Consider the following 17477-nt stretch of genomic DNA (forward strand, 5'->3'; position numbering starts at 1 on the left):
TCTGGCTCGGGTCCTGCTGCCTCAGAGCCAGCTCCTGCCCCTTGGCTGGTCAGCCCTGAGCTGGGCTGGCTTCCCTCCCTTTATACCCCTCCAGGCCTGACACTGGCTGCAGGTGAACCGAGGTGGGGCTGATTGGGCCAATAGGCCCTGTTTAACCCCTGCCTTGCCTGGCCTTGCTCTCAACCTCTTATGAACATACAGTACCAAGATTAATTATGTGTGGGATTTTCAAAAGTGCATACCATTGGCCTGCTGCTGTGTCAATGAAAATCAACGGGAGTTTCAACACTGATTTCAAGTCTCAGACAGCAGTGTGTGCTTTTAGAACTCCTACCTTACTGGTACACATACCCAGAGCTTGACAGTTTTTTTTTTCAAACCAATGCGCTTAATAAAGTTAACTTTCTCACTTTCTGCTTATTCTCCCAGTTTTTACAAGTTTTAAAAAATGTCGAAAGTTCAACTTGAGCTACAGAAAAAGGAAGACAAAACTTTCAAATATGAAGGATAAGAGGGTGTCTTCCAAGGGACTTTGCTTTAAACAAAATCTCTATTCAATGAAAACAAGAAGCTGCTAGTCAGTGTCTGGGACAGGAATAGACTGCCTTCAAATAGGCCTGGGGAGTGTTCAGTTCATGCTCGCAACCCTGATGCTGAAACCTTTGTTGCCCTCGCAGCATGTCTAGTTAGTGCTGCAGCTTGCGCATATGCAGGTGAAGGGGCGAAAAGGAACATTGCTGGAGATACCTGCACACTCAAATGAAAAAAATCCATCTATAAGCTTTTCAGGCTAAAGTTACTAGTGCAGAAGTTAAGGGATCCTGAATGATCATCTAGTTCATTTGCCCATGCAGATGCAGGGTCAAAGATACGTAGGCCACCATTGAGAGGTGTTTTTCTAGACTATTTAAAAAACCTACAATGCCAGAGATTTGACAATCTCCTCAGGTAACTGGTTCTAGTGTTTCACTATCCTTACAGCTAGAAAGTTTTCCCATATAGCTAATCTAAGTCTTCTTTGTTGAAAAACAAATCAATTACTTCTTGTCCTATCCTAGGTGAAAATGGAGAAAAAATGGACGGTAATATATGCCATCATGTGCCAGCAATGACCCTCTGCCATATGCATTAGCCAAAATGGACAATCTCTATGTAAAAGAATAAATGGACACAAATCAGATATCAGGAACATTAACATATAAAAGCCAGTAGGAGAACACTTTAGTCTCCCTGGACACTTGGTAGCAGATTTAAAATGACCAACCTGGGGGAAAAAAAAAAAACTTCAAAAGCAGACACCAAAGAGAAACTGCAGAGCTGCAATTCGTTTGCAAGTTTGACACCATCAATCAAGGATTAAAAAAAGACTGGGAATGACTGGCCAACTACAAAAGCAGTTTCATGATCCTGAATATTTAAGAGCTGTCTCTGGAATCTCCACTACACGCATCTGATGAAGGGGGTCTTTGCCCACGAAAGCTTATGCTCCAAAAAATCTGTTTGTCTTTTAGGTGCCATAGGACTTCTCGTTGTTTTGGGAATACAGACTAACATGGCTACCCCTCTGATACGCCTGTAAATCGGACCACAAATTCCTGGGACCATTCCAAACATGTCTGCAGATTAAACTGTTTACTTTCAAACTTCAGCTTGCCCCATTTTTCAAAATACACCTTCTTTTCCATGTGTCACTTCTGACACCATAAATAGCAAATTTCTTCTCTGGTAAAACCACATTACTGCTTCTACCAGTTAAAATCCAGGATCACAGGGAACATGAAGTCCATGATGTTCTTGAGACCACCTGTAATTGGTGGTGAACTGGCTAGATTATAGCCCTGAAGACAGCACATTTGGGAATCTGACTTGTGTCCATGCCCCGGTGGAGGAATTCCATGTGACTCACCCAGACAAGCACTATTCTGAAGGGTGCCCTGAAGGGATAGACAATATAAGAACTGGCAGGGTAGGACCTGGGACCCAGGGGATTTCTGGGCCACTAACACCTTCACACTAACTTAAAAGGATTAGGCTATATTTCTCCAGGGGGATCCTCTCAGGCTGGGTTCAGTAGCAAATATGACGCAGCAGGACCTGATTGGTTGGTACCAATACTTAAGCTGGGAAGCCATGACAGGGAGCTGGTTCAATGACAGTCCAGACTGCCTGCCCATCTCTGCTTCAGACCCCACAGGTAAGAGACTCCAGATTTCAGCTTCTGACTCTACCTCCCTCCTTTCACCTGGATCTTGGTTTCATCTCCAGAGTGCCTTGGAGTCTGCCCTTCAAATGAGCCCAACCCCCACTCTGACCACTAGGTCTGACCACCTATGTTCTAACCATGATACTAATTACTTCCTATTTTGTATTTGTGCATAAAAATGAGAAGAATTAGATGCTCCAGCATCACAGGAATCAATGTGCTATAGGAGGCAGAGCTAAAACACATTAAAAGGCAGAGAGGTGGTGGTGGTTTGTTTTGCTTTGGTTTTTTTTTTTGTTTTTGGGTTTTTTTTTTGTTTATGTCATGCATGTGTACTACTTCTGTGCTTCGTACGCTGCTTCGTCTTTCCCTCCAGTCTTAGAGTGTGTCTGCACCAGAGCTTTCCTTTGTCAGGGTACCAGCACAGGTACAAAAATCAATGTAGGCTATGAGGGATGGCTTAGGTGAGTAAAGACATGAATGAAAGGTGTAGGTATGTTCCTGGATACACACCCTACTTAGCTTTCCGCTCATGCAGTCCTTGCTTTCCCATCTACACTGCTATTTTTAGTAGTGCAATATCTCACTGTCTCCTTGCTGCTGGAGCCTTTCCTCACCACAGAAAAGGTCTCTGACAGCAGGGAAAAGTTCCAGCAGCTCTCTGTGGCTGAAGCTCTTCTTTCTTAAGGACAGTTGGCAGCAGCAGGGAAAGGCCCTGTCAGCTCCTTATTGCTGGGGTCTTTCTCCGTATCTAGGAAAGATTCTGGCAGTGAGGAAAGACTCCAGCAGGGGGACTCTGTGGCCTCCTCACTGCCTCCCCCATCAGAGTCTTGTTGCTACACAATGCAGCATGGACACGGTCTGCTTCTGTTGCAGCATGAGGCTACGTATGCCGTAGCCATTGCCGACAGAAGTGTGTAGTGTAGACATCTTCCAAGGAAGAGACTTATGGGAATGGCACAATGGCAACTACTTTAAATGCATGAACTTGAATGCAGCCCGCACGTATTATTTAAAACATGTCTGGGGAATCAGTGGGTACCTTCCTTTCTCCCAGAACCCTTCGCCACACCAAAAGACAACATAAATGCACAGCTTCCCTATCTTTGACTTCAACTTCGGGCCAAGCCAGCTAATCTTCTAAAGAATACAGTCAATTTGAATGTATTTGTCTGCCTGGTCACGTTCCCTAGCAGACAGACAGAGAGCTGCTGTGACCTTCTTAAAGGCTTGAGAGACAGAAGTGAGAAAAGATTGTTTGAAAGTGAATGCCTATTGAGATTCAAGACAAAGCTAAACTCAAAAGCCAAACTTCCCACCTGACTAGGATATGTGAGACACATCTAATGTTCTTGGAGAGAAAATGCTTGTTTGTTTTCCTTATTCTAAAATCTATTGTCATTTTACTGTAATTTTTTTCTGGAGACCAAGTGATACAACATGCAGTTTGAAATATATTTATCCTTAGTTCCAAATGACGAGAGTCAAGCTGAGATGTTCCTTGTGAGTGGTGGAATCTGGAGGATTTCAGTGAGAAGTTCTAATAACACGGATTGTTTCTCTCTCTTCTCCGTTCAGTATGGTGCCCATACTGGACAGTAGCTGTGCCCATATTGGAAGGTGACTATGTCGTTGTTTATCTGGCATTAGGAATACTTTCTCTCATCTCAGCCAATAAGGAGTAATCAGAATTACTTCCCTTAACACAGCTGCTAAAATTACTGAAGATGGTTTTGACTACACACTGTTTCATGGAGTGTATTGTGGGACACTAGCGTTACCTATTAGTATCCACTGAAGGAGGAAAACAAACAAACCTATTTCACATTGTGACAATTTCACAATTAGTGGACAAGAGATGTCTACATGCAGAATCATTTCTACATCAGAAGTACTAGGGCCATAAATTCTGAGAGGACTCCTAAATATTTAATGCCACAGGATTAGTAACATCTTGTACTGAACAAAGAACTAACGGGAAAAAAAAATTGCCCCCTGGTGTTCATGTTTAGTAGCAACAGGCTTCTGTATAAGCAACAGATACTAAATTAGCTGTTCCAGGGTTCACATGGAATTTCTGATATTCCCCTTGACCTTTACAAACATCTCAGATTGAAGGTAGACCTAAAGCTCCATTTTTTTCCTCTGCTGAGTTTCCAGCTTGTGAAACATAAAAGGGAACCTTTGTTAGACCTTTCAGAAAAGTACATATAGTTCTGCTGTAAGAACCCGAGAGAAATGGAATCTAACACCAATAGCTCAGAAGGGAGAAAATATTTTCCAAAGGAGCAGAATTGTGTAGTGGTTAAAATACAGGAAAGGGAGACATAAAACATGCCTTGTAGTGATTGACTGAAGGAGCTTGATCTAATTAGTTTAACAAGGAGTATTGAGAGGTGACCTGATCAGTCTAAAATTACCTACATAGGACATACATATTTGATAATGGGCTTCTCAGTCTGACAGAGAGAGGTATAACAAGACCCCAGTGGCTTGACAGTAAATTCAGACTGAACAGAAGACATAGATTTTTAACAGGGAGGGTCATTAAACACTGAAACAATTTTTCTAATGTTATGGTAGAGTTTTCATCACAGGAAATCTTAAAATCAAGATTGGATTCATTTTACTTTTAATGATACGTTCCAGTTCAAAGGGAATTATTTTGGGGGAAGTTCTATAGCCTGTCATATGCAGGAAATGAGACTGGAACATCACAATAGTCCCTTCTGGCTCTGAAATACAAACATTCACGAAAAAACAAACAGTCAAGAGTTCTGTCCCTAGGAGTCATTGACTTACTATGTGAGCTTGTAGGGTGAAAATCCCAAATTCCTAATGCATATTATGATTTCTATTAAGACGCCCCTACTCTTATGTCCAGATGGTACAAGACCTACCTATCTCATAACATGTATCATGGATCACAAACACAGCTAGTGTGAGATGGAACTTACAAGCAAGGCCATAGCTTTCTCATAGCCTGGAGAAAGAGATAATAACCACAGCAACTGTGCTCCAAGGCCATGTCCAGAGGCTTTGAGACAAGGCTGAGCTGTTAGGGATTAGATAGACACCTGCCTTTCAGTACTCTCTACAAGACATTTCCCCAGCTCACGAACCCAGGGCACCGGATACAAGAACAATGTGTTACAAATAAGTGATGTATGTTATGTAATCTCATTGTTTTTATTTTAAAGCCTTCAGATACGAACCTGTGGCTCATGCCCAATTGCACAAAGGCATCATTACTCCCATGGATACATAAGCGGGACTAGAATCAATGTATATGTTGTTTAAACAGATGACTGAAGAAAAACCACCTGTGTAGTGCACGTTTGCATGTAAATTACAAGCGGAGTCATTGTGTAACCTTTTAGATTATTGGCTCATTGTGCTCATCATGTCTTGCTGCCAGCACCTATCCAGGGGCTTGAGACCTCTCACCCCATCACTTCTCACTGCCCGTTGATATCCTGTATAATCATTTGTAACCTATGACTTGACAGTGCTTCACTGAGCCTAGCCTGACAGGCAAGTTGTGAGGAAAAAGGTTAAAGTAAGAGTATAAGAGAACTATGCTGCCTCGTTTCCACCTCAGCTGCTCCCAGCTTTCTCATTTAAGACAACACTGCTACTTGCCACATGAATAGTGGAAACTGGTGAAAAAGATGGTTGCAGTAAATCCTTGATATAGCGGATCCCGATTCAGCAGACATTGGGAACAAGGGCCATTTGTAAGGCCCCTGCCCCCGAAGAAAGTACACTACTGGAAGAGCCCCAGGGGCCAGAGGAGTCCCCTGGGCCAACATGGCAGCTGGGACCACAGCAGTGGCTGGAAAGAGCCCCCAGGGCCAGAGGAGCTGGGAGGAGCTGCTGCATTCAGGGCAGAGCGCAAGCAGCTTGGAGCTCACAAGCCACACTCAGGGCAGAGCATGGGCGGCTCGGAACCGAGAAGAGCCACCGCGCTTTGCCATCAGCGTGGGTGTCTCGGAGCTGGGAGAAGCGGGGAAAGACAATGCACTATCATACAGCAAACTCTCAGATTTAATAGACTTTTGGGATTAATGGACACTCTCCCCTCCCCCGCAATTAGTCTGTTAAATCGAGGGTTTACTATACTTACTTCCATAACTGGTGTTCTTCGAGGTGCATTGTTCGTGTCCACTCCAATATAGGTGCGTGCACACACACATGCTCAGTTGCTGGAAAATTCTTCCCCTAGCTGGTAGCTGTTGGGTCAGAGTGGTGCCCAATATAGGCACTGTCTGACCCCTGCTCAGTTTCTCCTTGCCGGCTACTGACAGTGGGGAAGATGGACGGTTTCTGGAACAGACATGAGCAACACACCTCAAAGAACACCAGTTACGGAGGTAAGCAATTGTCTTTTCTTTTTTGAGCGATTGCTCATGTGCACCCCAATGCAGGCAAATGAAAGCTGACATTAGGAGGTGGCGTCGGAGCCCTGGAATGACAGTAATACAGCCCTGCCTAATGCAGTGTCCTCCCTAGCGTTCTGTGTCATTGTGTAATGGGCTGAAAATGTATGAATGGATGGCCAGGTGGCAGCCCTACAGATTTCCTAAATAGGGACATGGTCTCGGAATGCTGCTGAAGAGACCTGCACCCTTGTTGAGTGAACCCTAATCAGAGGAGAGGAAACCCTGCTAGCTTCTAGCATTCCTTAATACAAGCCACTATCCAGGAGGAAATCCCCTGGGATGAGACAGGGAAGCCCATCATTCTGTCTGCCACAGCCATGGAGTACAGAATGACCACTGCGGAGGCGGCTGACAATTTTATGGCCGCTGTCCCAAAGCACAGCTTTGACTCCTTCTGGTCAAGGAGTGAGAAGTCCTACTGCTACCAGAGCTGGAGTAATAGGAATCAGACTCTGAACCTGAGACCTCTGAGGCTGATGACCAAGATGGTGCCAGGCCTGAGGGTACTGGTGCTGTGGTCGCTGGCAGAGCTGTAGGTGTAGGCGGGTGAACCAGCATGGAGGACTTGCCCTGTGACAGGGGATGACTAGGCACCTGCCTTGGGGATGTAGTTCTCCTTGGCAGAGAGAAAGGCAGAATGATCTGAAGGAGGCTCTGACCTACTCGGAACTCTTCCATCACTGAAGTTAGCTATGGAGAGCAAGGGCTGGACCTCTGGACTGACGTCAAAGTCCGATCATCTGAGGCCTACCCTTGGTATGCCTCTCCCAACGCCACCTGGGAATGGCCCGTCATGCCTTTTCTTTTTGTGAGGCACCGGGGACTGAGACTTATGTCTCTGAGAATATCAAACTACTGGCACTTGACCATGACGCTGGGTTCCCTTCTCCTTCACTGATGCCATGGCTGAGCTTGGTGCCAGTGCACTCTGAACTGAGGAAGACAAGCTCGGCCCCACAGACGGGGATTTCTCAGGTTGAAGAGCCGCCTCGATTAACAACGCCTTGAGGTGTTGAGCTCTGTCCTTCAAGGTCCTCGGCTTGAAGGTCTTGCAGATTGGGCAGCAGTCGCTCTGATGACTGTCACCCAGACACTTCAGGCAGGCTGCATGAGGATCAGTCTTTGTCATGTGCTTCCCACAGTTGATGTAGACTTTGAGGCCTGGCAACCTTGGCATGCCCCAGTGTCGAAGCCTCAAAGAAGGGGAATGACCTTCCTACTTGAGGCCCAACAATCAACACTAATTAATAATAATGGAACTATTAACACCCAATTAGAGCTATTTACAGACAATGACTTAATGTTACCAGCTAACAAAAGAGATTGCTCACACGAGTGTGGGGAGGTCCAGCAACCGACACGGAGGCAAGAAGGAACCGAGCTGGGGGGGGGGGGCAGTGCCTATATTGGGCACCATATCTGTACCACTCCCGGGGGTGCTGCTCTGACCAGATGGCTACTGGCTATGGGAAAAATTTTCTGGAAACTGAACATGCACACGCGCACCTACATTGGAATGCACATAAACAATCACTTGAAGAAGAATCATCTGTTATTCTCTTTCTATTTCAGTTAATTTGTCCGATCAGAGAGAGTGCTGGGGGCAGGAGCTTGTTTTCCAAACAAACTTTCCCATACAAACCAGGGAACAAGTTCATCAAGAAATCTCCATCCACAAAAATGAAATTTTATTTATGATTGCCTGCCATCCATCCATCCATCCATGCCTCCAAACACAAGGGCTGCATCTACACGAGGAACTAACTTCAAAGTTAGGTGCTACTTTGAAGCAGCCAGTAGAGAGTTTACACGTTTTCCCTTCCTTTGAAGTAAGGGAGCCCAACTTTGATGTCCTTACTACATTCTTTGGAATGGAGTAGTGCCTTACCTCAAAGCTTAACTTGGAAATAGGGTGTGTGTAGACACTTAACTTTGAAGTCTGTTACTTCGAAGTTGTACTTCAAAGTAAGCAACTTTGAAGTTGTTTTTGTAGTGTAGACATGGCCAAGGAGACTGAAGGAACTGTCTGTCATATTGACCTGTTCTCTAGAAGTCACCTACTAGTTGTTTTCATAGAAAAATCTTTGCTACTGTATCTGCTTACTCTTTTTAAAAACTCAAAAACTGGAAAGTGGTTTACGCTGGCCTCAAAAGCCACTCGGTCCAAAATGTTCTGCCTGACTCATTGTTCATTAAAACCAAAAAAAACAAAAAACAAAAAACAAAAAACAAACAACACCCAGGCAAATCCTTTTTGAAGAAACTATGGGACAGATCAACCTTGAGAGAAGCCTGTGTTGTAGTATTTCTCAAATTTGAAATCCTGGTATCTCCTATCTACGCCAAGCATAGTTGTATATATCACCCATTAGACAAAGATCAGTTATAAAAGCAAACTTACATGCAAGTCCAGACGATACCATGTGTAAGTGAAACTACAACATTGAAGAAAGGACAGAAAACCACCCTAAGGCCATGTGGATGCTGGGCTTGTTTTCCTAAAATTTTCTACGCTGCTGCCACCAGTTCACCTTCATCAGCGGTAGCATGAAGGGCAGACAAGGTACTGGTGCTGCTGTTTTATCATTCCGCCATGTCAAAAACCTACTTTGCTATGGAAGATGGGACACTGGTTAAAACACTGGCTAATTTACATCAGTGCTTCCACTGAGGCAACTGCTAGTACAGCTATAGAGATGGGACTGATGGGAGCAGGGGAGGGGCTGCACAGAGCGCTTCCCAGTAATCCACAGAGCTGTTCCTCCAAAACACCACCATGCAGAGCCTGCAGGCCGGTTCAGGTGCTGGCTTGCCTGGATCAGACCCAGGAGGCTCAGGGCTCCCCTCCAGCCTGCACTGGTACAAGCTGGACAATGCTGGCACTCTAGCTATGGTGCCTCCCCACATGGCTCGAGTACCAGTACTGGAGGAGCCTTGAGCCTCACAGACCAGACCCAGGCAAGCTGTGGTTCAGATATGGCCCACGGGCTATGGCTTCCCCACCCCTCATCTAATGAGGTAGAACAATAACCCTGTGTTTGCTTTGCTTGTGAGACTTACCTGAAGGCAAGCAATTCCTATGCCAACAGCTCCCATTATCAAAAGGTGATCTGCCAGGAACTGTTCCAGTTTAGTAATGCAGCCTCCCTGCAAGCAAAATCATTGTGTTTATATGTGGGATAATTCAACAATGTTGACAAGATTTACTCCCCATTTCCTCTGACTCTCACACCGCTTTTATAGTTGTTAGAGACAGGAAATTAAAGCTCCTTACTGTGTGTAGTGTTACAGCCTATATCCTCCAAATCAAGAGGAATGATGATAGGGGAAAAAGTCTACTCTGAAAATAAAGCCAGGGAGGGTCAATTTTGTTTGTTGTGATGGTTTTTAAATCCACAAACAATCAACAGCATGCCCCGACTGGGATCCCCTTCCTAAGTCTTGGCCTTTACAGATTGTTAGCTGCCTAGCACTCACAACGACCCTGGGACTTAACATGAGCTTCATAGGGAGTTTATTATTTTTTATGACTCTGTGTGTGCTGTTAAGGAATAATCACATGCTAGGTTCTAAGCAAAGGATCTGTGTGTGTTACGTGATTTGCACTTACCATGGGTGTCTTAAGGGAATCAAATGGCTCACATCTTTGTGGGTGTCTAGGAGAGGTGTTTAAGTGTTTAAGCTATGGGGGAGTCTGAAGGGTCAGTACAGGGCCAAAGCTGAACAGTACTACAGTAGTCCCTCGAGTTACACGATGGTTCTGCTCCCACACACCCTTGCATAACTTGAATTTTACATAAGTCAGGGGAGGGGGGCTTTTTCCCCAGCAGAACGCATGTTTTGCAGCTGGGGAAGCAGCAGGAGCACCTGGAGCTCCTTTTGCAAGGTAAGTCCTGGGGCTGGGGGGGCGGGGGGGCAGCTGGGGAGGGTTAAGCCTGGTGGTGGGTTGGGGCTGTTGAAGGGGGGTAGAGGGGCTAAGCCTGGGGCAGGTTAGGGCTGTGGAGTTGAGCTGGAGCCATGGGCAGGGTGTGTGGGGGGAGGTGAGACAGAGCCGCATGCGGGGGTGGGGGTTGAACCAGGGCTGAGGGGGTTGAACCGGGGAAGGCAAGTTGACACAGAGCCATGTGCTGAGGTGGTCAGCTGGGCTGTCGGGGGGTTGAACCAGGGTGGGGGTTGAACCGGGGCTGCTTGGGGGGTTAAGCCAGGGCCAGGGGGAGCAGGATTTTGAGTTGCCCTTAACTCATGTTAATGCGAGTTAAGCGCAACTAGAAATCACACATTTCAAGGGATTACTGTACTAGCTTTCAGGAAAGAGCGCCAGACAGAAGGTCTGAACCCTGAGAATGTGCCTAGAGATCCAAAGACCAGGGCAATGGCTGGGTTCTGCTCAGGCTTCAGAATTACCACAATCCATCTGTCTCAGTGGAGGTACGAGTGGGTCATTCTCATCTGAGATCTCACACAGATTCAGTCAGAAACAGAGAAGGGCTTGATAGGCATCTGTTTGAAATAACTGCACCCTGGATAGAACACAGGAAACACACCACCCATAATCTTCACCAGAGTACTGAGACCTAACAGATGTCTAGGGAGGAACAACACTAGGATGTAAAACCCCTCTAAAGCCATGTTTCCTTTGTTGCAGGTCATGGGCTTTTTGCTGTCCTTCCACTCAGGAGAGGCAAAATACTGCCCTTTACCCTATCTACAGCATGTCACAATTCTAATTTTTCCCTACAGTGCCTGTGCATGCATATCCCATACAAATATTAAAAGGCATAGGTGCGTGTCATGTACTTGTTCCAAATACTTTAACTGGGTGGCAAATGTACTTCCCCTCCACATTGGATGCCGTTTTCACTATTTAAAATGGGCAGAAAGGACAGCTTCTTACTAAATTTAGGATGCTAGTGGTTGCCATATACAGCCACCGACTGGTTGGAACCCTCCCTGCTGTGGCGATTTCACTAGCTGGTACTTTCAAACACACTTAAATTCCAGTAGGCTTATTTGGAACATTGACTCAAAGCAGAGATGTGTGCGGAATTCCATTCTAGTAACCACAGAACAAAGGCTGAGAGTTGAATGTTCCCCAGCAACTACGTGATCATAAAAATTAGGACTGGCAGAGCTCATTATACAGCACAGACGCTGAAGAGAAAAACAAAAATGGCTGTGTAGAAATGGCTCTTTCCTAATTAACAGATCTCTTCTCTATGTATTTAGAATAATTTGTCGCTAAAGTCAGCAGGTGTTTGGAATTTACTGCATTTTTATTTGCACTAGTTCTGTACAGCCAACACAGCTTGGACAAAAGGACCTGGGGAGGGAGGGTGTCAATTTTTTTCATATGTATCATCATCTGATTTATTTACTTAATTCCAGTCAGCAACACCTGTACAAACCCACTGATGACAAAGTGTCGCCAGCACTCATGAACCCCAGGCATAGACCTGGACTCCACTGTGCTAGGCACTGTGTAAACATACAACACAAAGCCCCTGCTCTGAGGAGCTTACAGTCTACTTGGTCACACAATAAACTTGATGCTTCTCTCACTTTCGACAGTCTAAGTCTGAAGAAATTCCACTGAACCCAGTGGAGTTACACCAGTGTAAGAGGGGCAGGACAGTCAAGCGTACCACAGGCAGCAGTGTGGAAGCTTTCCATTCAGCGCCCACCAGCGTGCCTCAGTCCATAATGATGTCAATATGAAGAGTTTATTTAGAACAATTGCCTATTGCTTTTGGAAAGTCTGTATAAATAGAAACTCTTACTTCTATTATATGAAATTAAATGAGTAACTAGTTATGAATCACAGAATATTTTGTGTTCACATGGATTTTTAAAAAAGGTCCTCTGTTTACCCACCATGGCCCTCCCCTGCCACGCTGTGGCAAGATTGATTTTATTTTCCCTAATATACCCTTACTATCCCATTTAGAAAACTCTCAGTGCCACACATACAAAGACTGGGGAGTAATCTGTACATTTTGAAATGCAGTTTCAGCCTGAAAACTGACTCTAATAATAGCTTTGCAGGTTTTCCAACCTGTCACTGACTACTGCTTAGTCATGCTTTGTCTGAAAGTAAAAAGCTGTCAGCCCAGCAAACTCTACCTGGGATCTGAAAGGCAAGCTGGATGCTTTTATTCACACACATCAGGTGTCCTAATAGAGGATTTTACCAAACCAAGGCTGTCAACCCAACCCTTTTCACTAACATTATATTCACTTTTAAGATGACCTACAAAGGAAAAGAATATTGGTTTACTGCCTTTTTGGCTTTGTAGCTAGAAGGCCTAAAAGCTCCCAAAAGTTTTAGATTTACTTAATGAAGGTCTGGTCTATCAAATTTATCTTAGAAGACTCTATGGATGCTTAAAACCAAGTAGAATTAAGGCAGTAAGGACAACAAGGATGTGAAACCTAAGTACTTTAGCAGAGAAGTAATTTTTACTCCAGCTGTTTCCAATTCTGTGTTTTTTTAAATTTTAAATTCATTGAACTGAAATGACTGCAAAACAGTTGAGATTTCAGCGATCTGTTGACAGACGTTTCTGTCATAAGGTAACTACTGACAAAACATTTGTTGACAGATTACAGACAAACTCCCAAGCAGATCAAAAGAGTGAGCCACTCTGTTGACAGAGAGCGGCTGGACTGTCCAGCTGCTCTCTCGACAAAACAGCCAGCTGGAAGCACAGCAGACAGGGCTGCCCAGTGTCCCAGAAGCCCTGTCTGTCGACAGAGGGCCTCTTGGAACGTCCAGACCTGCTTTCTGTCGACGGAATCTGCTGGCAGAAGTGTTAAGCCTCATGGGGAGCAGCAGAACACTATTGACAGAAATGCCGCATTCTGTCGATTTACTGTCAATAGAATGCCTTGGGAATGTGGATACTCTGCAGGGTTTGTCGACAAAACACTCTAGTGTACACATAGCCAATGTGCATTAAAAAGGAATGTCTGCAAAGTGGCACAGTACTTTGTAGAGTGCACAGTACAGGATTTTTCATTGCCATTTGTAATGTAAAACTAATATAAAATATTTATACACACAGAGGCAAACTATATTATCAGTGCAATACACTGAAGCAGAGAAAAGCTTAGGAAGAATGTTGGCTTCAGAGCTTTAAAGGGATTCTGAGCAAAAAGCATCCAGTTTTAAAATTCATTTCTGCTGTTGGATGTAACACACAATGTGCCAGAGAAAGCAGCAGTGTGAAACAGAGATTTCATTTGGTGTTAGAAGAGAGAGAAAAACCCTACCCCAGGAGGTACTTATGTAATTCCTTTTGCTTCCGCCAATGCAAAGTACAGCAGGGACTTAAAAAAAAACACCCGAAAGCAGCCTAGACTTTAATACTTTCAAGTCCCTTTATTGCCTCTCTTATGTTTATCATTAAACAACTGCAAATATTGGCACTGAATTTAATACCACTTGAATTTCTAGCCTGCAAGCTAAGACTGAAGCATGAATATCTCTGAAGCATCTGGACGCCATTCACAGAAGGACTTTTAAGGAGAGGCTTTTAAAAATCTGTAGCTAGTTTTTTTTTTAATATCAACTCAATATATCTATTGAGTTTGGTCCACCAGTAGGATTCTTAACTTGTCCATACTGTAGTCGGCGCTGCTTAGCTCGGGAGGATATGTGGACTAGTGGCCAGAGTGCAGGGCTAAGAGTGAGAACTCCTTCCCAGAACTTTCAACCTCCATTCCTTAAACTAGACTCCTAAATCCATGTTTAGAATCCCAACTATAAAACGGCTTGATTTTCAGTACTGCTGAGCATCCACCTGTCTTATTAAGGTAATAGGAGATGCTGCATCTAAGCCTCTTGAAAATCACAGCATTTTTATTTGGGAGCCTATATACGGATTTGGCAGTCCAAGACTGCACATTGATCTGATAGTGTTGGCCCATTGGCTCTAACCCTGTCTCCTTAACTGACTAGGGCGACCATATCGCAGGGAGACGGGGGGCAGGGGAGGGGCGGCTCCACCAAGTGGTGGGGAGCTGGGAAGGAGGTGTCAGCTTCTGGTGCTCCCTCAGAGCCCTGCAGAAGTGGAAGCTGCGCCTCCCCCCAGCAGCGCCAGGGGAGCCACCCTGAGCCCTGGGAAAGCAGCAGCAGCAGCATCAACCGCCGTCCGTCCTCCAGCCCAGGGGATGTCACAGCCGCTGGCACTTCCTGAGCACCAAGAAAGCAGCAGCCCACCCCCACCGCCCCCAGCCCAAGGGAGGCTGCAGCTGCATGTGCTCCCTGAGTCCCAGTGTAGGGTGCGAGAAGACTTTGCAATGGCTGAGAGTGCAGTCTGACCCCTCTGTGAATCCTCAGGAGAATTCCAAATAGACCAATCTGTGCAAGGTGAAAAGCTGCAAAACAACTAACCCTGCCATGGCAACAATTGTAAGCAAAGCACGCTTGCCAAAACTTCAAGGCTACGCTGGCAGTAGGCCACAAGAGATAGTAATAAGGAATGCATAGGCAATTTTAGGCAATCTTATGTTAATGAGTTGAGCTTTATCAGTTAGTGTTAGGAGGCCTGTTACAGAGCCTCTCCCCCAGCGAAGCTCTGGTGCGTCGGGTTTTGCCCCACTGGTGACTGCGGCATTCCCAGGGCTCCCGTCGCGGGTGTCACGTGCTTTCAATAAACCAAATATAGCACTCGCTTTCTGGGTGCAGCCTTGTTTCTGGGGAACCCGAGCCTGGTTGGCTACACCCGGGAAAGAAGCAACAGCCACTGTCCCTCGGAACCGGGGCACCCCAGGAAGCTGCAGCTGCTGGCGCCCCCCAGACTGCGCAGCTGCTGGAGGAAAAGGTCGGGGGGGGGGGCGGAGGACAGACCAAATACAGGACGATGAGTCCTTTTTAAAAAATAAGTGGGGAGGCCTTTTTGGCATTTCAAATACAGGACCGTCCCACCCAGTATGGGATGGATGGTCCCCTATAACGGACACGCCAAGCAGCACTGGGGAGGCCATTGCCCCTGACCATGCCCTCTATTTCCTCATTTCCAAAAAATGTAGACTCATGTCTTGCAAAATCTTCCACCTCGAGAAAGATCCATTCTCTGGGAAGTAGGGAGGAGGCCTAGGCTATCAGTTGCTCCTCTATTTAAGCTTCTATTAAGAAAAGATTTTTCTAACCCTTCCAATTCTGAAGGTAACCTATAATCCAATGCAACATGGTCTTCATTCATCCACTGACAGACAGCTCCAGTATTTCTCCTGCCACTCACCACGCAGTGAAAGGAATATGACTGGTCAGGTTCACAGCTACCATTCAAGACTCCAATGGGCAGAACTAACAGAAAGCAGAACCATTTCATGCTGCCATTTGGCTAAGCTATGGGTGGTAACAGAAGCAGGGATTGGAGTTACACAGGAGGCAAGTTGAAAGGGGGAAAAAAAAGCCCTTTGTATTGAGAACAGAGAGGGGAGAGAAGTATAGACCCAATTCAGCAGGGAAGTAGTCCTCAGGACAGGACAGCAGATGAAAGCCGTGTCTACACGTGCACGCTACTTTGAAGTAGCGGCACTAACTTCGAAATAGCGCCCGTCACGGCTACACGCGCCAGGCGCTATTTCGAAGTTAACTTCGACGTTAGGCGGCGAGACGTCGAAGTCGCTAACCCCATGAGGGGATAGGAATAGCGCCCTACTTCGACGTTCAACGTCGAAGTAGGGACCGTGTAGTCGTTGCGCGTCCCGCAACTTTGAAATAGGGGGGTCCACCATGGTGACCATCAGCTGAGGGGTTGAGAGACACTCTCTCTTGAGCCCCTGCGGGGCTCTATGGTCACCGTGGGCAGCAGCCCTTAGCCCAGGGTTTCTGGCTGCTGCTGCGGCAGCTGGGGATCCATGCTGCAGGCACAGGGTCTGCAACCAGTTGTCGGCTCTGTGGATCTCGTGTTGTTTAGTGCAAGTGTGTCTGGGAGGGGCCCTTTAAGGGAGCGGCTTGCTGTTGAGTCCGCCCTGTGACCTTGTCTGCAGCTGTGCCTGGCACCCTTATTTCGATGTGTGCTACTTTGGCGTGTAGACGTTCCCTCGCAACGCCTATTTCGATGTGGTGCCACACAACGTCGAAGTTGAACATCGATGTTGCCAGCCCTGGAGGACGTGTAGATGTTACTCATCGAAATAGCCTATTTCGATGTCGCTACATCGAAATAAGCTATTTCGATGTAGGCTTCACGTGTAGATGTAGCCGAAGAGGCAGAAAGAGCTGGAGCTCTCCTTAGGAAAGAGCTCTGACTTTAGGAGACATTTACTAGGTGGAGTGGGGGTAGGCAATAATTTTTGCAGTGGGGAGGGAACTCAATGAATTTTGGGAAGTGGTCAGGAGCCGCAGGAAGGGGTGGGGCTTTAGATGGAAGGGGAGGAGCTGAGGGGGCAAGACACACACACACTGTGTATGTGCATGTGTGTGTATATGTATGTGTATGTGACATACAGACTGTGACAAAGGTTTCTTGTGCTGTAGCAGAGAGGGAGCCGTGCTAGTCTATATACTATCAAAACAAAAAAGCAGTCAAGTAGCACTTTAAAGACTAACAAAATAATTTATTAGGTGATGAGCTTTCGTGGGACAGACCCCAGGTTTCTTGTGTGTGTGTGCTTGCCTTTGCAAGGCGCAGAGACTGGGAGAGTGCTTGGCATAGTGTGTGCGTGTACAGTGACGTATGTGTGTAAGGCAGAGAGTGTGTGGCACACAGACTGGGTGTGTGACAGCCTGTGGATGTGTGACACAGAGTCTCCACGTAAGACAGAGTGAGAGCAGTCTGCTACAGAAATATTAGGAATGGTGTACTGCCTCTTTAAGAAGCACT

General features: G+C 46.0%; 1 protein-coding gene across 4 annotated transcripts in view; it reads right to left on the reverse strand.

Annotated features, from left to right (window-relative positions):
* The window catches only part of TSPAN11 (tetraspanin 11), a 168597-nt gene that overhangs the window by 32593 nt on the left and 118527 nt on the right, over positions 1-17477 (reverse strand). For all 4 annotated transcript variants that reach the window (XM_075002850.1, XM_075002822.1, XM_075002842.1 and 1 more), the window contains one exon: positions 9706-9792. In XM_075002850.1, coding sequence (XP_074858951.1) covers positions 9706-9792 — 87 coding nt within the window. The remainder of the gene's footprint in view (positions 1-9705; positions 9793-17477) is intronic.

Source organism: Carettochelys insculpta, chromosome 1 (genome assembly GCF_033958435.1).
Source record: "Carettochelys insculpta isolate YL-2023 chromosome 1, ASM3395843v1, whole genome shotgun sequence".
NCBI lineage: Eukaryota > Metazoa > Chordata > Testudines > Carettochelyidae > Carettochelys > Carettochelys insculpta.